The 20,853-nt window shown below is 50.8% G+C and overlaps 3 protein-coding genes across 7 annotated transcripts in view; 1 reads left to right on the forward strand and 2 right to left on the reverse strand.

Annotated features, from left to right (window-relative positions):
* Positions 1-3,172: 3,172 nt before the first annotated feature.
* tmub1 (transmembrane and ubiquitin-like domain containing 1) lies at positions 3,173-5,938 on the reverse strand. Of its 3 annotated transcripts, none has more exons than XM_005946405.3 (3): positions 5,796-5,938; positions 4,397-4,883; positions 3,173-4,267 (listed from the first exon to the last, which is right to left on the reverse strand). In XM_005946405.3, the coding sequence occupies exons 2-3, from the start codon at positions 4,852-4,854 to the stop codon at positions 3,916-3,918; spliced, it is 810 nt and encodes a 269-aa protein (XP_005946467.1). In that variant the 5' UTR covers positions 4,855-4,883; positions 5,796-5,938; the 3' UTR covers positions 3,173-3,915. The 3 variants fall into 3 exon arrangements, with proteins under 3 accessions (XP_005946467.1, XP_014196856.1, XP_005946468.1); XM_014341370.2 differs by having other exon boundaries at positions 5,748-5,896; XM_005946406.3 differs by lacking the exon at positions 5,796-5,938 and adding an exon at positions 5,577-5,712.
* Positions 5,939-6,898: 960 nt separating this feature from the next.
* Positions 6,899-19,661, forward strand: ubtfl (upstream binding transcription factor, like). Of its 2 annotated transcripts, none has more exons than XM_005946407.2 (20): positions 6,899-7,121; positions 10,135-10,229; positions 10,572-10,747; positions 10,843-10,926; positions 11,003-11,158; positions 11,247-11,311; positions 11,391-11,511; positions 12,592-12,702; positions 12,901-13,028; positions 15,018-15,159; positions 15,227-15,268; positions 15,645-15,758; positions 15,894-16,058; positions 16,135-16,245; positions 18,100-18,179; positions 18,282-18,471; positions 18,572-18,619; positions 18,685-18,822; positions 18,914-19,015; positions 19,234-19,661. In XM_005946407.2, the coding sequence occupies exons 1-20, from the start codon at positions 7,024-7,026 to the stop codon at positions 19,306-19,308; spliced, it is 2,241 nt and encodes a 746-aa protein (XP_005946469.1). In that variant the 5' UTR covers positions 6,899-7,023; the 3' UTR covers positions 19,309-19,661. The 2 variants fall into 2 exon arrangements, with proteins under 2 accessions (XP_005946469.1, XP_014196854.1); XM_014341368.2 differs by lacking the exon at positions 6,899-7,121 and adding an exon at positions 7,943-8,271.
* Positions 19,662-19,698: 37 nt separating this feature from the next.
* The window catches only part of fastk (Fas-activated serine/threonine kinase), an 11,663-nt gene continuing 10,508 nt past the window's right edge, over positions 19,699-20,853 (reverse strand). For both annotated transcript variants that reach the window (XM_005946419.2, XM_005946421.3), the window contains one exon: positions 19,699-20,407. In XM_005946419.2, the coding sequence (XP_005946481.1) occupies positions 20,321-20,407 (87 nt within the window). In that variant the 3' untranslated portion in view covers positions 19,699-20,320. The remainder of the gene's footprint in view (positions 20,408-20,853) is intronic.

The following is a 20,853-nucleotide window of genomic DNA, read 5'->3' on the forward strand; positions in this document are numbered from 1 at the left end:
TAGGAGGTGCTTTAGGTCCAGCTTCTGAAGCACCTTTGTTACCTGTCCCCAGGTGAACAGGAGTCTGTACAGAGCAGACCAAGTGCTTGGACTATGTCAACGGCTGCGTGCAGGACGGGCTGTTCCAGCTGCTGCACTGAGCGCTGCGCTTCCTGTCTGACAGCACAAACCCACAGGTAGACTCACCTGGTGGCACTGGGGCTACATTGTTTGAAGTCAGTCTGCAGCTACAGGAAACAGGAAGTGTATTTGAAGGGTCAGGGGGCGGCGGCCTGTCACACCTCATGAGCACCATCATCAGCGATGTTTACGCCGCAGCAAGTCTGCCGCTCAGGATCTCTGTGAGTTGCAATGGCAACTACCAGGTGACCTGATATCGCTCTTACATGCACACCTGTTCTCTCACTCATCTCTCCCTTTCTGTCCGGCTCACCTGTACGTGCCTCTGCAGGTGTCTCTGCGGCAAAATCCAGAGTGTGTCTCTGTGCTGGAACAGGAGTTGATCGTGTGACACAGGTGAAAGAAGAGGCGGAGCTTCTGAGGGTGGGGCTCAACACATATTCTCAGCTATGGTGGAGCGACAGAAAGTTGGTGTTTCAGGAGTTCCTTACATATGGCTAACAGCTGTGACTCCGCCCACCCTGAAGGACTTCCAGAGAGAGGCAAAGGCTCACCTGTCCAGACCTGTTCATTGGCCAGCTGTACAGCCGTGCGTGTCTGTTTCAGGTCGAGGCACTGGACAGACTCAGCATACAGGTGAGTCACCTGGAGACTCTCTGCTGTCCTTCATCCGCTCACAGGAAGTGAACCCGATTCATTATGAAGGCCACGTCACACTCGGCGTCCAGTGATGTCACTGACAAACACCTGTGGCAGGTGTGACTGAAGCAGAACACGCCCACTAACAGACTAGTCGGCCTGCCAAACCTTTCAAAGTAAAAGCCTGGTCTGTGTGTTTGGTGGCAGTCTGCAGCAGGCAGCTGAGCGAAGGTTCCTCGTCTTCCTCGCCCCTCCCCCACACAGAGACAGTCCTGCTACAGCCCAACATCTGGCTGCACAGCTGGAGGTGAGCTTGTTTGTATCCATCACGTAAACAATCTACAGAAAGTCATTCAGGAAAAGAAGAAAGAGCCTCCATCAGCTCGTATTGATCGGGTGACATCACTGTTATTGATATCTGATTAGTTATCCTGTAAACTGTAGAGGTCATGTGATCAGCTGTATCCATGGCGTGTTTGTGTGTTTCAGTGTTGATGCCCACACTTGGCCTTCCAGAACTCCTGCCTGCTTACCTGTGCAGGTGTTTGATGTCAAAATATCAAACAAATTATCAAAATAAAAGCCCCGTGATCATCTGTGTGCGGGTCGGTGACGAAGGTAAATGTTGAAGCTCGGGCTGAACAGGCGCTGGTCAGGTACGATCTCACCTGTGCACTGCACACACAGGTGAGAGCGCAAGCATAGATTTGAACTCTGACCTCTGAAGCTGTGGCATCAGTGTCGGGGTCACAGCCGCAGCTGTTTCACAGATAGGAGAGTGTGATAAGGAGAAAGTTCAGGCCACTGAATAACTCGTTTGGACCAGAGTACCAGGATCATCATCTTTGATGTTTATTTTTGAGGTCCCGTTCAGGCTGTGGACGTCTGTGGCTTTCAAACCTCCATCTTTACCATCTTTGATCAAGCAGGCGTTTTTCATGCAATGAGGCTGAAGCGTTTGTCTGGAATGGCAGCATGTCAGGAAGATACATCTGGATAAACTTTCCATATTTGTTGGATAAATTCTGCCCACCATGGATCGATCTCTTTGAAGCCATGAGTTCAGTTTGTTCTCCACGTCAACGACTGATTTTGTTTTTGGTCCATTGTGAGATTCCCAAATATCTCATTTTGGAGTTAACAGGAATGTTACAAACATCTGTTTCTGGCGCATCAGGTACAGCAAGGACTTCACATTCTCTAACGTTTAATGTTAAACCAGATGATGATAATAGTAATGTTAATAATACTAATGACAATAGTAGTAGTGCAGATGCCTGGGACAGCAATTTTTCAATAGTTAGTGGATCTTGGAGTTTATCTTTTAAAATATTGCTGTGTCATCCGTTGACTTATCATAATATCTGTGGCTAAAACATTAAATGTTTTTATGTTATTGAACTTTTGAAGATGAATCGCCAACATCTTGGTGACCAATATGAATCCATATGGAGAGATTCCAACATTAGCTTTAAAGCTAGGGTTGGTACCATCGGGTACAACGCCACAACTGCTAATAATGTGGTACAAACACAAATCACGTTTCTGAATTTAACTCCAAAAGTGTTCAAGGACTTTATCAAGGCTGAGTCGAAGGCTTTGTAACAATCCATCGTCTTTATCAGCTTCCTGTATCCAGCACTGCTCTGTCACTGTGAACCGATCCTCCTGTGAAGAGACCTGACTGCGTTTCTGAAACGAGACATGACAGAGCTATCTAAAGACGAGCAGTGAAGACATTCGGAGTTTCTTAGTCTCCTCGTTGGGCTTTGGAATTGAGGCGATAAGTCCGGGTCTCATTGTGGGCAGCAGAGTGGAAGTCTGAAACATTCCTACCAATACTCGATGTAAAAGGCCGTCGATGTGTTCCCAAAAACGTTGGTAGAAATCTCCTGTGAGGCCGTCCAGCCTGGGCTCTGTTAGAAGGACGTCCAATCGCTGCATCAGCTTCTGTGGTGGTTATTTGATCTTCACACGTGTCTCCGAAGTCTACTGTAGGAACTCGAAGGAATCAGTCGAGAATCTCGAGCTGCGCAGGTGGCGTTGCTACACCACCAACCATCAGCTGTTTGAACCTGTGCACAGGACCACATTGTTCTCCTCCTCTTAACTCCAGACCCGAGATCTGTAACTCATCTAGTTTCATACTGTCTGTCATTGTAAGTGGGCTCGGGTTTATTATAACAATCGTTTATGCGTGCGTCTTCACTTCTGTTATTTCTTCACTTACTGATCTCTGATTGAAGTTTTTGACAGTAAATTCAAACTGGAGCTGAATTTCTAATATTTGCTTGTAGGTTTGATAATGACCTGATAACCTGATGGTCAGTCTTCCAGCTCCTAACTTTGGGCCACACTGCACACCTCTCTGTCTTCTTCGACATGTTGTATTTGAGGAGTTCGTGCCGCTGACGTGACGTCGGCGACTTTGACAGTTTTGAGGTTTCGCCGTCGTCTCCTCGTGACTTTGGTTCAAGTCGTCAGGATCTGGATTTACAGAGCCGTGACCTGTGAACATGTCAAAGCAGCAGCTCCGACCAATCACATTATAGAAAAGGTCTGAGGTCGTCACATGACTTCTTTCATTCTGAGCATTTTGTATCCAACTTTATTTTGTAACATTACACACTTCCTGCTACACAGAGGGTCAAAGGTCAAACATAAGAGCCCATATAATAATCTTCACCCTGGAAATGGACTCCATTATCAGCTGATCCTGGATGGTTAGACTGCTTAGCAACCACCTGTCGCTAGGGAAAAATCTGTAATCCCCAACGCTGACCGCCCAGCCAATCAGGTGATGCCAACCAGCCATGTGACTGCAGCAGCTCCACCCTCAGAATCACCTGTATAGGTGTGACACACACACTCAGACACCACGGGATAAATTAAAGGTTTAATAGATTTTCTCCAAAAGCTGAAACTTTCTCTCTCTCTCTCTCTCACTCACTCACTCACTCACTCACACACACACACACACAGGTGAGGCAGACAGGTGTGTCTGTGCCTCCCACAGAAATCAAAGAGGCACGCTGATGATGAAGATAAACGTGTGATCTAATGATAAGAGTCTCTGTCCTCATGACGTCTCCATGGCAACAAAAACAAACACTAACTGCAGGTAGCGTCTCATACCCGCCGCCGGCCCATGGGAGGCTAGCGGCGGTAGACGCCAAAGGCCACCAGGCTGAGGAGGATGGTGACCCCGACCAGCGAGGCGGTGGCGGGGGCGGTGAAGAACTGGCGGTACTGGATCTGACAGTACCACAGCACGGACAGCATGAGCACGAGCAGTGGGACCATCAGGCTGCCCACGTTCAGCGCCACGCGCACCTGGTCTCCCGCCCGCTGGCCCCCCGCCGCCCCCCGCGCTGCATGCTGCGAGATGTGGCAATGCAGCACGCAGTTATGAGCGAGGTTCAGCGAGGCGAGCGTCTGCGCGTCGTCTTGCAGCAGCTGGCCCTGATAGATGAGACGCACCTGATGCTCCTGCCCCGCAAAGTAGGTCCTGCAGGGTCAGAGGTCAGAGGTCAGCAAACGAGTCCAAAAGCACAGCCAGGAGGAGGAGTTTCGGTAAACCTGAAGTTCCTCCTCTACTATGCAGTAGTGTATGCAGTATTACATGCAGTACTCGTACCTCTTGATGTACCCGACGGTGTCCTGCGGTTGGACCTGCGCCATCCTCTCCGTGTCGTTGAGGAACTTGAGTCTGACCACCATATTCCGCTGAGACGCTGCGCCCTCCCCGTCTCCTCCTCTGCGCCTCACCCCGTCCCCTCCCACCTGTCCATCCTCTAGTGTGGGGGGAGCCTCTGTCAGGAAGCTGTCGTTCACAGAGGAGGAAGGTGAGGACGAGGACATGGAGAACGTGGAGGTTGAGGATGGTGGGTAGGGGGATGAGGAGGCGGCGGTGGATGAAAAGGGCGTGTCCTGCTGGGTTTGCCCAGGCCTCTGTAAAGGGGAGGAGCCTGTGAACAGGTGTTCAGGGGGCTCGGATGTGCGGGTGGAGATCCAGGCGAGCAGCAGCACCGTTAGCAGCAGCAGAGCGGCGAACAGCAGCGTCACCTCATCACCGACACCTTCGATCAGCGCCATCGCCGCCAAGGTCAGCACAGCTCACACACCTGTAGGGAGAGGGCGGAGCTTAGCTTCAGGTATATACACACACTTCTTGTTTACCTGAGAACCCCTCACTTGTCCTTTCACTCCAGCATGACTGAAGCTTTTTAAGAACTAGGGAAAGAAAGAAAAAAAAACCTTTAGGGGCAGGTGTCCCACAGCTCCAATGTCACACGACAGTATCGCAGTACTGTGTGGTGATACATACAATACTGTGAGAGTACTACGAGCAGGTGAGCTCCTCTCTCAGGTCGACAGAGTTACTTCCTAACTCAAAGCGAGCTGACGGCTCAGACACACGAGTGAAACCAACGTCTGAACATCTGCAGGACACCTGTAGCTGATCACCTGTAGCTGATCACCTGTAACGTGATAAAATCCCAGTAAACGTCAAAGTTCCGCCTCTACATTACACCTGCGCCCAGTTTAGTCCAATCAGAGCAAGCATCCTGTCCCCCCAGTACACATACCACAGGGTGACCTCTGGGACTTTATCTTGGGGAAACACACTCAGAGGAAAAGCGCCCCTGACGGTTTTCACGTCACTTCCTGCATGGCTGTCCAACCAGTGGGATGAAAAGCCATTACACAACGCTAACTTCCGGTTTCCTGTGTGCCGTGAGCAGGTATCGATCCATGATTGATCCGGTTGTTAATCAAGTGTATTTTTGACGCTCTCTGCTCAGGTATTTGCTCACCTGTCTCCGCGGCCTTGTCACGGCACTAGTTGTTGGTTGCGTTTCACCGGAAGATCCGGGCATTTGAGCCACCCGGGCTCACCTGAATCAGCTCCGCTAAAGTCCGAGCTAACAGCTAACCGCTACGCTAAGATACGCGCTAACAGCTCGCGCTCCCAGGGAGCCACTGACCCATAGTCTGAGTCTCCGCAGAGACGCGAGGAGTCGACGGTCACTCACGTTCAGTCCAGGAGCTTCATGTCCTCCCCGTTAGCCTGCAGGCTAACAGCCGCATCACTTCCTGCTGCCGCTTCTTCTTCTACTGCTGTGCTCCGCGGCGGACCCAGCGGATGCTTCTTCTTCTTTATATTGTTTATTGGCAGTTGGCAAACAGCAAAATGGTGCATTACCGCCACCAACTGGTGTGGAGTGTGAACTGAATGTCAAAAATGAATCAAATCCTCCCAAACAAACGAGTCTGCCTTAAAAAACAAAATATGACCTGATAACTTCTCCAGTTCTTATATCAACCAAGTCCAGTTTCAATTTCATCTCACCGAGCATATTTCTGACAATGCACTAAAACATGTTCTATTGTTTCTTCTTCTCTGGTGCAGTCACGCTCCCCTGTGCAGTGTTTTCTCATTAAAAACAACGTGCTGTTCAAACCAGCATGCCCAAATCTGAGTCAGGATATAACCGTCTCCTCTCTCCTGTTTTCCTTTGGTTTTGTAAAACCAACACCCTCCAGTGGAGGCTGCGCATGCATATTTCTGTTGGTCGCGATTAGCGTAGCGTCTCCTTATGACGTAACCAGAAGAAAAAAACAAGCAGAGTGTAACAGTTTCAAACGGTACAGAACAAAAAGCAAAGAAGAAACATGTTCGAGATCAGATCCAAATAAAGTTTTTAATAAATGAAACAAAACAAAAAGTGACATATCACACTAAAGTTCCACCTCCTCTGAAAACAGCAGATCTGACAGCAGAAAAAAAGGGACCAAAATAAATCATTACTGCAGGTTTACAGCTTCCGAACGACAGCTGACACACAGGAAGTCTGACTGGTGCTCAACCGAGCTTGCAGCCAGATTATCCAATCAGCATCCCCTGTGTGTCGCTGCTGTGTGACAGGCTCAGGTACTAAGAAGGAACCCTGACCATGACCTGCTGCGACATTTCAAAATAAGAGCATGAAGCTGTTGGTGATTAAGCTTTAGGAGTGCCTGTGCGTGTGTGTCTGTGTGAGAGAGAAGACCAGCAGATTTTACAGCATGAGGTTCACTTCACCCACAGAAACATGTTCAAACACACTAAATACAAATGTATATTAAGATGCATGAATACAATACACTAATTTTATTTACAGTCACTTTATTAGGTGCATCTGTTCAACTCAGATATCTCACCAGCCAATCACAGGGTAGCAGGATGATGAAGGGTGATGAAGAGGAGCCGCTGAGGTTCAAATGAAGCATCAGAATGACGATTTAGGAGACCGGTGTGTCCGGACCCCAGGGAGCAGACGAAGCAGCTGTGAGGAGGAGGTGTACCTAATAAAGTGGCTGTGAGTGTAAATTCTGCACAAAGTCCTGTGAAATATGTGAGTTTCAACTTTCTGGGTCCGCTCAATCAACCAGTTGATCGGTCAGTGAGCCGATCGATCAGTCTGCAGTGTTTCCTCTTGAGGATGTTGAGGCTCTGACAGCTGCAGACACCTGATCAGCTGATTGGTGGCTCATCCTGGGGTGTCCACGTGCACAGCCTGACCCCTCAAAGTTAGAGAGGCTGCTGCACGCGCTTAGTCAGGATGACGTCATTACCCCAACACTGTCGCTTTAACGTGCTGAACATCCGGGCCAGCAGTGGCGCTCAGGGGCCACTGGCTGTGTTTGTGAGGGCTCCACAGTCCACCAGAACCCGGACCCCAGCTCAGACCTCTGAGAGTCCCACAGGTGAGGCCCAGTGCACCTGTCCTCACCTCAGGTGGCAGGGTCCTCCGAGTTTACTCCAGAATTAAAGTCACAAGAACTCAAAATAAAGGCTGTTTTTATTCTAAATAAAAAAAGTTTATTAGGACAAACAGCAGAACCACCTCACCCCACCTGCGGCAGGTGCAAATTCAGATGATGACCTCACTGATCACGGGGACTCGGCTGCTCTTAGCGGGCTCCTCTGCCGCCTCTCAACCCGCGATCAACACCGCGCCGGGCGGTGGAGGGAGCCACGAGCTGCCGGCAGCACCGACGGTTTCCTCTCGGAGCATCCGCTGTGCTCCGCGGGCCCCCGGCCGCATCTCTGCCGGGGCCAGCTGGCGGTCCCCGGGCCTCCTACCGGTTCAGCATCTGGACCCGGAGAGGGTGGCGGAGAGGGCTCGGACCACGCAGTCGCAGTTGGGTTTGAGTGAAAACGGCGTAAATGTAAAATAGCGTCCGTTAAAGAGTGTGTGTGCTGCGGCTCCGCGGGGCTGGCTGCCGCTGTGGCCGCTGTCTCTGGTTTCATCCTCCGCCTTTGTCCTCATGTTTTCCCCCGGAGTTCCTCCCCCTGCGGCGCTGGGCGGAGTTTCATACCGGACTAGACGCTCCTTTTGTCGGATTCGTTTCGACCTGACTCCCCGGGGTTTACGGCTGAAAAAAACACACTTCCACGGTCTCGAAAGCAGCCGAACCGGCACGGTGCCGTGCAGAATCACCCCGGCTTTCTGTCCGAACCAGCAGGTAAGCGCCAGGTTCCGATTTTAAACGCATTTCTGGGTTTTTCTGCTCGCTCGTCCCCGAGTCGCCACAACATTCATGGCGGCTTTGCAGCGGAGGCTTGTGGGGCAGCTGCAGCCAGTCCCGCCCGCACAAAGCTCCGGTTCTGCGGGTAAAGGGTTCGGGGGTTCTGGTGCTCCTGCACCGCGGGTAGACTCGAGCTCGACCTTTTTACGTGCCATCATTTTATCGGATTAAAGCCGTTAAACGCTCCACGTGTGCCGTCCGGAGACTTTAGCTCGGGTCTTTTATCCGGTTTCATCCGGTTTGTTCCGGTTTGGTCTCCGCGTCGCTCAGACAGGTTTCACCGGGAAACCTTCGCGCTCGGTTCGGCGGTTCGTGCTAGCGGAAGCTACGTGCTGACTCCTGCCGGAGGATGGACGCCATTACCGGGCAGCTAGACGCTGGCGGTCCGGAGAGCTTACCGGGCCGAGCCCAGCTCCCCGGCCGTCCGGACCCAGAACCCGGGGACCGTCTGCAGAATGGCACCGGTGTGTGAGAGAGATCAGCTCCTGTCTGAGAATCGATCATCAGCAATGTCACCAAACACACACTGTTTCCGGTTACCTCTGTGCTTACACTGGTGTGGTGATGTCACGTGAGTTTAATGCTCAGCCAGGTGAGGACAGTTGAGGTGCACGTCAGTCTGAGGTCATTCAAACGATGCCTGTGGTGCACACAGGTGGGCACCCTCACAGTGAAGCTGCTGCAGGTGAAACATTCTGATTGGCTATTCTGTGCCCTGTAGCTGGCGCTGTGACTGTGAGTGGGTGTGCACTCTGATCACACCTGTGCAGGCAGCTGCAGACCCCTCAGTCATCATTTTTTGTCCAGTGGCGAAGGATCAGAATCCGCCATGGCGCCACAGATGTGTGAACTCCGAAGAGCAGCTGCATCTTTGGAAGAATCAGACTACAGGTGATGGTGCCCAGGTGTGGGGGCGTGGCTTCATACACAGACCTTAAAGTGTGCATTGACGTTTTTATCACTGAGGGTGGCGCTCTGGAGCCTTTCTGCATGCCACACCTGGAGGACTCTTAAACACAGTGTCCTCGCTGCGTGTGCAGAATCTCGTTTCTGAGCACGCTCAGATTGATTTCTGTAAATGAAAAGAAGGCTTCAGGAAGTTCGCATACTGTTGGGCCGCCATGGTGTGAGCTGCAAGCTGATTGGGCAGTGAGAAGATGAAGGTGTGAAAGTGTGGTGGCGGCCAGCTGTCATCCTCTATAAATACACCTGGTACATTCTATACAGTAACAGGTGATGTCACTGACCTTCAACGTGTTAGCCTACAGCGGCGCAGCAGGGATCAGGTGACGTGTCAGGTGATCAGGCGACATATTCTGCTCAGTGACTCACGCTCCACTTACTTCTAGCCGTGTCACAGGCGAGTGACTCCCCCCCAAAAGCCCGCCTCCTCTGAGCTACAGAGAGCCAAACGTGTCAAAACGCTGCGCAGGTCAGCAGGGGGCGCCGTAAAAACACGGTCACATTAAATCCAGCCCCCTTTGGTCCTGCAGCCTTTCTCACCTGACACTGATTTAAAACACCCGCATTGGTCCTTTAGTGATTTAGGATTTAGGACAGGGCGTCCTCTGTCACGGCGCCCGTTTCAGACGACGCCTCTTGCAGTCGGGCTGGTTTCGCTAGGCTAAAGGATGAGCTCGAGAGCGTCCCCTGTGGAGCCAGAACAGGGCATTGGATCAGGTGTTGTTGGCCTCGGCGCTGCCCCACACAGGCAGAAACAGGAAGTACACGAGCTGAGCCGTACTGATGGTCACGTGAGCACGTCCTGCCGCAGTAAACCTGTTTGATTTTGTGTTTCAGAGGGAGGGGCGGAGCCTCCTCCGTCGGTCACTGCAGGATGAACGGCAGCAGCAGCGTCTCCACGGCTCAGAGCGCCAGGGTCAAGACTGAACCAGGTAAGCCGACCTGCTGTTAGCGCTGTCAGGTGTTCAGGTACTCGCCTGTCAGTTCATGTAGGCCCGCGGGAACTCTGCTAAAGCAGCGTCCACACAGGAAGTTGATGACACTTGGAATGAGCGTGTAAGTGCTTCCAGTGAGCGTTCAGATGTGACGGGGGGCAGACTGTCGGTTTGCCTGAAGCTGCGTGTTTGCAGCGTTACACCCGTGCGCACCTTCGTCTTCACAGACGACCATTTTGGCGATTTTTGTGAAAACGTACGAACGTGTTTTTCTGTGACGTTCGGCCGCGGGGCACGCACCCTCGCCGGCCCCGCCCTGACCGCTGTCTCCCTGCTCAGATGACTGGAGTAAGGAGGACTGTCTGACTCTGCTGGAGAGGATTCGCACCGTGTTGCCTGACGGAGACGGCATGAAGTACAAAACCACCGAGTCGCACTTTGATTGGGAGAAAGTTTGTTTTGGCGGCTTCACCGGCGAGATGTGTCGCCAGAAGTGGCAGAAAGTCTCGTCTGAGGTACGCTGGCCAAAGACCACGCCTCTGAGCCATCGCTGTGTTGATTTAAAGCTTTTCGGTTTTGACGGTTCAACTGACCTGAGTCTGTGTTTCAGGTCAGGAAGTACCGAACAATGACGGAGCTCATCGTGGACGCCATCGAGTTCGTGAAGAACCCGTATAAAGGCAAGAAACTGAAGGTGAGGCCTTCTGGAGCCAGAACCTGCTGGGACATGTGCTGGTTCACCTGTGACCTTTGACCTCTCTCGTGTGCAGACTCACCCAGATTTCCCAAAGAAGCCTCTGACGCCATACTTTCGCTTCTTTATGGAGAAACGAGCCAAATACGCCAAAATCCATCCAGAGATGAGCAACCTGGACCTCACCAAGATCCTGTCCAAGAAGTACAAGGAGCTGCCCGACAAGAAGAAGGTGCGCTCAGCAGCACAACCCGAGGTCGCAGTTGTGTCCGTGTTCGAGTCCCGAAAAACCAAACACATGTTTGTTTGTCCTCCCGCAGCAAAAGTACATCACAGAGTTCCAGCGTGAGAAAGAAGACTTCGAGAAGAACATGGCTCGATTCAAGTGAGTTCTACTTCCTGTTACATGTAGCAGTGTTGGTCACGGTGTTGGCGCACACATGGCTAATGTCAGCTGATCGCAGGGAGGAGCACCCCGAGCTGATCGAGGAGAGGAAGAAGTCGGACCTGCCAGAGAAACCCAAAACCCCCCAACAGCTGTGGTACAACCACGAGAAGAAGACCTACATGAAGCTGCACCCTGAGGTACGCGCTCAGCACACACATGCATGTCTTTGTGCCGCCGGTGCAGCCGCAGCAGCTCTGTACCGGTCCAATCGGAGGGCTCGACCGCTCCGCGCAAACCACCGTGCAGCAGGTAAAACAAGCAAACGTGTTCCTAAAGGAGATGTCGTTGGGCCGTATGTGAAACAGACCAAACGCACAGACTTTTAGATGGGCGGAGCGACAGAATTGTGCATGTGTTTAGCATTCACGCGTTATGTTTGACCTTCTTTAGTTCCAGTGTGAATATAGATACTGTTTGATCATCCTTGGGTCGAGTGTGCAAAGATAAACACCGAGTGGACAAAGCAGCCACTGAAACCAGCGAGGCGGTTTGAAATCACGTTAGTCTTTTCTGAGCTCGGAGTAAACGAGTCGCCGCCGTTCAAACGGCGCTATGATTGTTTGCGTTGACTGCTTCTCTTAGCTTCACAGACCGGTGCACATAAACACATCGCTGTTGTAAAAACAACCGGCGAAAGGCTCGGCCCATCGGCGATGGTCGATATAGTCAACCTTAGGTAACACGTCCAACCCGCACGTCCACGAATGAAGTTTTGTGTGATGATGAGAAAAGGGCGCATGAAGCCAGGCAGGTGCAGAGACGTGCGGCGTCCTGCCGCTCCGCGCGCATCGGCTGGTTCGGTCCCAACAGGAAGGTGAGTCACCACCATGGAAACGTCTCATGACGGCTGAAACCATCACGTGCTCCTCTCAAGGGTTCAGACAGACGAGTTCTCCGAGAGTCTTCTAGAGGTGGCCCAGCCAATCAGCTGAGCCGAATCCACCTGAAACTATGGAAAGAAGAAAAGGTCAGAGTTCATAGACGGGCCAGAATCACGCCTGCCGTGTAGGCAGCTCCTTTGTCCCCGCAGGAGGCGTCCTGCTCGTGATCATACAAAACTTCATTTCGGCTCCTCGGTGCTCTGATTTCTCTGCACGTGTTGTCACGGCGTCTGCGGAGAGTTTCACGGCGGTAGCTCGTAGACCTGCTGCCGGTTCGAGGCCCAGAGCGTTGTCAGGACCTGTCTCCGCATCCTCACGACTGCGTTTCTGTTTCAGGTGAGTCAAAAGGAGCTGAAGGATGCTCTGAGGAGACAGTGGTCCCAGCTGTCCGACAAGAGGAGACTGAAGTGGATCAGCAAGGCGCTGGAGCTCCAGAAAGATTACGAGGTACCAGAGAGACGGGAAGCAGGCGCTCCGGCCTCAGCGTTTCACCTGAACCATCATCACGACACGAGTCCTGGAAGCGAGCCGACACCAGCTCCGGTGTTTGTAACAGCTTCTGGGACGTGTGGGCGATGTGATGATGATCTGGGCTGAAACCGAAAGTCTCACCGCCGGGTCTCACGACTGCACTTCCTGTTTTAGGACAGCATGAGGGTGTACCTGGAAGCTCATCCAGACGTGAACTCGGACGATCACGTGCGCTCCGTCCTCACCAAAGCCGAGAGACAGCTGAAAGACAAGTTCGACGGGCGGCCGACCAAACCTCCCCCGTGAGTCTGCGCTGACATGTTCACGCTAACCCTGCCGCAGCTACGGCCGAGAGGTCGCGTCCCTCAGAAGTTCACATGTCCAACTTTCTCATTTTTAAAGCTTTGACAAAATAAGACGACATTATTTTATTCAGATGATTCAGGCTGAGATCAAAGGTTTCATTACTGTAAGATAAGATAAGACTTTATTGATCCCACGACGGGGAAATTTTTGCGTCACCTCAGCTCAGGTACAGATACATGAAGGAAATACAACAATACAAATAAGTACAATCAATGAAAAAAGTAAGCTAATACACTACATACAATGGTAGCATACACAGTATGTGATTATGGATATGGTTGGAAATATGGAAGACAAACTATATAGCTTGGAAGGTCATGGAAGGTCCACTATGCATGAAGTGGTGACCGTGGATGTTCAGTGTCCAGTGAGTCATGACATCGTGATTGAGGAGTTATAGAGTCTAACTGCTGTTGGGATGAATGATCTGCCAAAGCGCTCCTTCCTGCAGCGAGGGTGTTTCAGTCTCTGACTAAAGGAGCTGCTCAGCCCACTCACAGACTCATGCAGTGGGTGATGTGCGTTGTTCATGATGGATGTCAGCTTTACTAACATCCTCCCCTCACCAACCACATCCACAGACTCCAGGGGACATCCCAGCACGGAGCCAGACCTCCGCACCAGTTTGTCAATCCTGCTCCTGTCCCTGTCCGTGCATCCACTCCCCCAGCAGGCCACTGCATAGAAAAGGGCAGATGCTACCACAGTGTCATAGAAGGTCCTTAACAGAGTCCTGCAGACTCCGAAGGACCTCAGTCTGCTCAGCAGGTGGAGTCGACTCTGGCCCTTCTTATACAGGACGTCTGTATTTGTAGTCCAGTCCAGTTTCTTGTTGAGGTGAACACCCAGGTACTTATAAGAGTCCACTATCTCAGTGTCTTTCCCTTGGATGTTCACCGGTGTTGTAGGGGGTGACTTCCTCCTGAAGTCTATCATCATCTCCTTTGTCTTGCCGGCGTTGATTTGGAGTACGTTGGTCTCACACCAGCCAACAAAGTCACTGATGACCCCCCTGTATTCCGGATCATTCCCGTCTGATACGCATCCAATGATGGCTGTATCATCTGAGAACTTCTGTAGATGGCAATCGTCCGAATTATAACAGAAGTCTGAAGTGTGAAGGCTGAACAGGAAAGGTGAGAGAACCGTGCCCTGTGGCGCCCTGCGGCGCCCCGTGCTGCAGATTACCACCTCGGACACACAGTCATGGAGCCTCACATACTGTGGTCTGTTGGTAAGGTAGTCGATGGTCCATGCAGGCAGCTGTTTGCCTACTCCGGCTCCCTCCAGCTTCCCTCTCAGTAGTAGAAGAAGAAAGCTCCTGTTTGCCGTTACAGTGAACAGCTGCAGCAAAGGAAGAGCGTTTGTTTGAATAAGTGAAATGTTCATCACAGCGTCCTCACAGGTGCGTCCTGTCCTCTCTCTTCTCTGATTGGTTCAGCTGTTATCTAGTCACAGTGCGCATCAGTCTCGGCTCACTTTCTGTGGCTCGCATCAAAAGTGTGACGCCTTCTGTGTCTTATTGTCTCACTCAGCACAATTTACAGTATCACCGATAAACCGGTTTTAGAAGTCAGGCGGTCAGGTGACATCAGGTAACGTCACCTGACCTCCTGACGGCAGAGCGTGAGTGTAACATGATGCCGGCCCACTGCAGCTGTAACAGCTGCAGCTCCTCTGGAAGGATTTCCACAGGTTTAGGAGTGTTTGTGGGAATTTGTGACCGTTCTTCCAGAAGAGCATCGTGAGGTCAGATGTCCTGTGCTGGAGGTCAGGACTCCGTGCATGAAACATAAAAGTGTGTCCGTGTGCTGAAGCGTGAACAATTCCTTTGACTGGACCTAAGGGGTGGAGCCTGACTCCGTCGTCCTGGCAACCACCAATCCCAGACTCACTGTACTGCGTGTTGTACCTGTGTTTCGCAGTAACGGGTACTCGCTGTACTGCGCTGAGCTGATGGTGAACATGAAGGACGTGCCGAGCACGGAGCGCATGGTGCTGTGCAGCAAACAGTGGAAGATGATGACGCAGAAGGAGAAGGACATGTTCCAGAAACGCTGCGAGCAGGTGAGCGACGGCACCGCTCTGACCTCCGACCTCTGACCTCTCTCTAATCTCAACTTTGTCTCCACAGAAAAAGAAGCAGTATGACATCGACCTGCAGCGCTTCCTGGAGGTAAGACCTCAGAGCGCCTTGAAGAGCGAGCGGAAACGCCCACAGACAGGACAGCGATGGGCGGGGCTGTATTTACACTTTCACCTTCATGGTTGGAATTAACGGGATGGGGCGGGGTCTAACTGTGACAGTGCAGGCCGATTGGCTAACTAGCTAGCTTTTAAAACTACTTGTTTCATACAACAGATGGTCCTCAATTCAATTCACTTTTATTTATACAGCAGTCGCCGCGAGGCGCTTTAATTTGTACAGTAGATCGTACAATAATAGATAAGGCACGTTGTGATTGGCTGTCATGTTTGATCCTGTCCACTGAGGCTCCAGAGCTGCTGCTTAAACTACAGGAAACAGGAAGTAACCTCTGCTTCTTTCTCAGAGTCTTCCAGAGGAGGAACGTGACAGAGTCATGACTGAGGAGAAAATGGGTGGGGCCAAATTGGGTGCAGGCGTGGCCTCAAGCCCCCACAGAGCCAAGTCTCCATCAGTCAAGGTGCGCCTGGCTCTTCTTTTACTGCCTGTTTATTGGGCACTCAGTCTGAACGGTGATGTAACCAACCTGCCGAGCCGGCGCCATCTGCAACATCACCAGAAACTGTCTGAACACATTTTTGTGTTCTTTAAATAGGAGCGGTGTCGGGAGGCGGAGTCTGAGCCGTGGGTCCCTGCTGGACCGCCAAAAGAAAGACGGGACGGAAAAAAGACGGCAGCAGCAAAGCTTCCAGAGACGCCAAAGACGGCGGCGGAGATGTGGCAGCATAGCGTGATTGGCGACTACCTGGCTAAATACAGAGTAAGGAGCGCGTGCAGTAAATGGCAGGTAAAAACTCTCCGTACCGTCACTGAGTGTCATGTGACACAACCCACAGAGTGACCGCAGGAAGGCCCAGGCAGCGATGGACATGGCGTGGAACTCGATGGAGAAGAAGGAGAAGATTCTGTGGATCAAGAAGGCGGCAGAAGACCAGAAACGTTACGAGGTTCGGCGCTGATATCCGCCGCCAAACGGGAAGTTTTTTCTCCCCCTTTCTTTAGAGGAAAATGTATCCGAAGAAGAAACAAAGTAACGCACTGCTAACGTACCGCGTTAGAGAGGGGGCCATTTTGGGTGGGAGCGCGGGGGGTTCGTGCTACTTTAACTGTTAGCTCACGGTGTCTTCAATTCAATTCAGTTTTATTTATACAGCACCAAATGACAACAACAGTCCCCTCAGGGTGCTTCGGATTGTAAGGTTGACCCTACAATCAAAACCCAACAATCAGATGTTTGGTGTAATTACCGTGGGTTCCTCGCCACGGTAATTACACCCTCCTCCTCTCGTTGCCACTGGGACTACTGTTCCTCCTCCTGTACCTTCTAGCTCCCTGTCACTGGTTTCCAGTTGCAGTCAGTGCAGCTGCTAGCATGTCAACAACAGCTGCTTTTACATTCACATGACTCCTGTTTGGTTATGGCTCCACCCTCTTTGCTCCCCTAGTTAGTGCCCTTCTTTGTGTCTAGCTCCTCCCCCTGCTGTGTTTTGTTGTACTGACTAGAGATGGCACGATACCACTTTTTTTATGTCCGATACCGATATACTTAAATTTGGATATCGGCCGATACCGATATGAATCCGATATAGTGTTTTTTAATATCTTGCTGCATTTTGTATCAGTTCATACTCAAGTTAAAAACAAACAAACTAAACAACACTGAAGCTATTCTGTTACACTAGTATGCAAAAAATGCACTGCAGCCAAAACATTTCATAGTTCAGCAAAACTGATCAATCTAATAAACTTAAACCTGCAGCATCCCCCCTACTCTGGTGCTTTAAAGAGTAAGCAACTGCAGCAACAGTGCAAACTCCCAGAAAAAAAAAAAAAAGGGAACCACCCCCCACCTCATGATGCTTAATCGACGTAATCAACTTTAATTTGATGCAGTGTGAAAAACAATGCACAGAAATCAATTATTTTTCAAGAAATATTAAATAGATTCAACATCTTTCTTCTACAGAGCTGCAGACTGCACAGATGGTTCCCAAAGGAAAACGTACTATAGCTTACTAGGGTATATTAGACTTAATAGTCACTATATACAGTAATGGACTTCATTACATTTTACATCAAATTAAAACTTTGGGCGTCAGATAATTATTTATTAAAAGCTCGACATTTTAAATGAGAATAAGAAAGAAAAGTATGTCTTTGTGCCCCCTTTTCCCTGTTCATGCCCTATCGGCCCCCCTGGCTAAACTTTGCTAGATCCGCCCCTGCACAGTTACCAGCGTCAGCTGTAGAAAAAGATCCTGGTGTAGAAAGTAATATTAAATAAATTCTAACAACAGCTGATCAAGCTTAAACGTGCTGCTGTTGTTCAGCCGCTGGTTTCCTCTTTCTGGTGCAAAGTGGGCCAAAAACAAACAAGAGAGACGATCAGCTGATCATTGATCAGTTTCATGATTCAAGTAGCAGCAAGAAGAGGCAGTCGCTCCATATATCGCTTGTTAAACGTAACGCTGGAATGCTTTACATTCAGAGATGAACTTACACAATTGCTTTACTTCTCTCTGGGATCACTTCCTCAGAGATGAAATGCTGGTTTGGTAGCGAGGCTACAAATACACACAGCCGCTCTATCACTGAGCACACTGCTCTGACGTGCTACAGTTATGAGCCGAGTTACGCCATGTCGCAAGTTTTATGAGGTGCTTTTGTGATATTTAATGGGTCGATTACATTTTTTATTTTTCTCCGATATCCGATCCAGTAATTTACGTCAGTATCTGACCGATACCGATACGTAATATCGGATCGGTCCATCTCTAGTACTGACTGTGGGTGTCCTGCAGAGGGAGCTGTTGGAGATGAGGACTCCAGCGGGGGGTCAGCGGAAGCCCAAGTTTGACGGCGAGCCGAAGAAGCCTCCAGTGTGAGTCTGTGCCCCCGATTCAAAAACCTTTATTGAAACATTGGCGGTCAGCCGCGTTGTCACGGTCGCCTCGCTCTGTGCACTGCTGTCTCTGTCCAATAGGAGCGGCTACCAGATGTTCTCCCAGGAGCTGCTGACCAATGGCGAGCTGAACCACTTCAGCCTGAAGGAGCGGATGGTGGAGATCGGGAAACGCTGGCAGAAGCTGAGCCAGAGCCAGAAGGACAAGTACAAGAAGCTGGTAGAGGAGCAGCAGGTGGAGTACAAGGCAGAGCTGGAGGCCTGGGTCAAGGTGAGGCACGATGACTCCGCCTCTGCTGACAAATGAATGAAATATTAGTAAAAGGTTTGTCGCCCCCTGCTGGTCGTTAACATGCCGTTTCCCTTCTCAGTCTCTGTCTCCTCAGGACCGCGCCGTCTACAAGGAGATCTCGTCTTCGGTGAGTCTCTCACGCCGCCTCACCTGTCCGTGCGTTACAGCGCTAACCTTTGTTTGTTTGTTTAGAAACGTCGCAGCACCGCCAAAGTTCGCAGCAGCCCCGCAGCTAAAGTCCGCGTGACTGCGAAGGGGAAGGCGGGAAGCTCAAGAGCTGCGACACCCGGAGTGGCGGTGAGCAAGAGGGCGATGGCGTACCGAGCCAAGGTAACGACAGCTACTTAGTCAGAAAGGCTGGGGGCCGGGCTAAATTTCACGTGGCGTTTGTGGTGGTGAACAGGGTCTGTCCATATCCCAGCAGGACATGTCTGACTCGGATGAGGAAGAGGAGAAGAGCGAGTCATCGGACTCTGACGAAGACGACGAGACGTCAGGAAGCACAGACAGCGATGACGATGAGGTCAGTCACGTGTTCATGGAGACACGAGTGAAGGCCGACTGACCACGGTGTTCATCACCAGTCCAGCAGAGACAATATCCTGTTTTATTTGAAAGTACATTTTTATATAAATATTGATAAATGACCTTGTGGGCGGGGCCCTTTTCATCCGTCCGTCCCTTCATGTGTTGCAGGATATAGAACTTCCTGTTTTGTGACCACTTCCTGTTCTTTCTCAGAACGACGATGAGGAAGACGAGGACGATGAAGACCAGAGCTCCTCTGAGGAATCCAGTGACTCAGACACAGACTAGCTCCACCCTTTCCTCCTCATTGGAGAGGACAGGCTGTGCAGGCCACACCTCCTCACAGACCAATCATCCTGGCAGACCAATGAGAGGATGTTATGCGGCACCGGCCCCTCCCACCTTCCTCTGAAGAGGGCGGAGCCTTTTGTTACTCGTGTTTGTTTTTTTTATCGAGTGTGTTGGTTTTTAGCAGATGGGCGGAGCAAAGCTCAGGTGGGCTCTCAAGTGTCCTTTTCACAAAATGGTGAAGGCAGGGCAGGGGGCGGGGTTTGTACAGTTTGGCAGGTGGGGGCGCAATGAGCAGCAGTTCAGGGTTCAGCCGCCCACCTCAAATTAATTAATAAATGCACTTTTTCTCATCTCTGGTGTCGTTTTGTCATGTGACCACATGATGACCTTTGACCCCGTCAGTCAGTGAGGACACAGTTTGCGTTCATCTCAGCTTTAATAGATTTATAGAATATAAACAAACATCTGTCCATCACCTCACACACAAATAAATAATCTGACCTTTGACCCAAACACTAAGCACTGTCCTTCAGACCTTTGGCACACTACAGTTCCCATCATCCCCTGCTCTGTGACCCCCACCCCCCATTTATAAAACAGTCCCACACATGCATCGCTGTTGCCATAGTTGCCACACCTTATAAAAGGGACTGCCCTCCCCATCCAGGAAAAAAAACGAGTGAGATCATCCGCAGGGCGACCAATGAGGTCTCAGAACAACAGTCCCATTGTCCTCAGTGCTGATAGTCACATGATCACAGATGCCCCCCCAGGTGAGACGCGCCTGTGTTAGAGACTGCCCAGAAAACAGCAGCATCCTGTCAGCTGATCAATAATCGATCTGATGGTGTTTGTATTGATTAACTGACCTGTTTATTGATAAGGAATCAGTTCTTAAACGCTATGAAAAATGAACAGTTTGGTTGGAACTCCTTGTGCAGCTCCAACGGGACGTCACCAGGTAACCACGACCTCTGACATCAGACAGGACGCACGCTCTGTCAGGGCGTCATAGCGTGACGTCCAGCAGCTTCTTGTGCAGGTACTGCTTCACCTCCTCGATGCCATTCAGCTTCTCCAGCTCGTGGTACGGCAGCTGAAGAGACAGGAAACAGCACGTCACATGACCGTGATGGGAGGGGCTTACAGAACAAGCGTTAAACCCTATCACATTTACAAAAACAGACGTTTTATCTCAGAGGAAACCAGGGCCCTATTTCAGGAAGCCGGTTTAGTGCAAACTCTGAGTAAGTACACCCTGAGTTAACGGAAACTCTGGGTTTTCGGTTTCACAAAGCGAGTTCAGATTAATTCTGAGTGAGTCACTATGACGACACACTCCGTGAAGCTAACCTGCTCCCTAGCAGGTTTACTTCAACTAACCCTGACCTTCTCCGGCTCTTTGTCGGAAACCTGACTGTAGGAAGTGTCGGACATGGCGTGCTCCTTCCTTGAAGAGCCAGTAGATGTTGAAGCCCAAATTCTCCGCCGGGAGAGAGTGATTAGAGCGCGTTCGGACATTTTATCATTTCCTGATGATTT

This window comes from Haplochromis burtoni, unplaced genomic scaffold (genome assembly GCF_018398535.1).
Source record: "Haplochromis burtoni strain Fernald_Lab_line unplaced genomic scaffold, NCSU_Asbu1 Contig_483, whole genome shotgun sequence".
NCBI classification, from domain to species: domain Eukaryota; kingdom Metazoa; phylum Chordata; class Actinopteri; order Cichliformes; family Cichlidae; genus Haplochromis; species Haplochromis burtoni.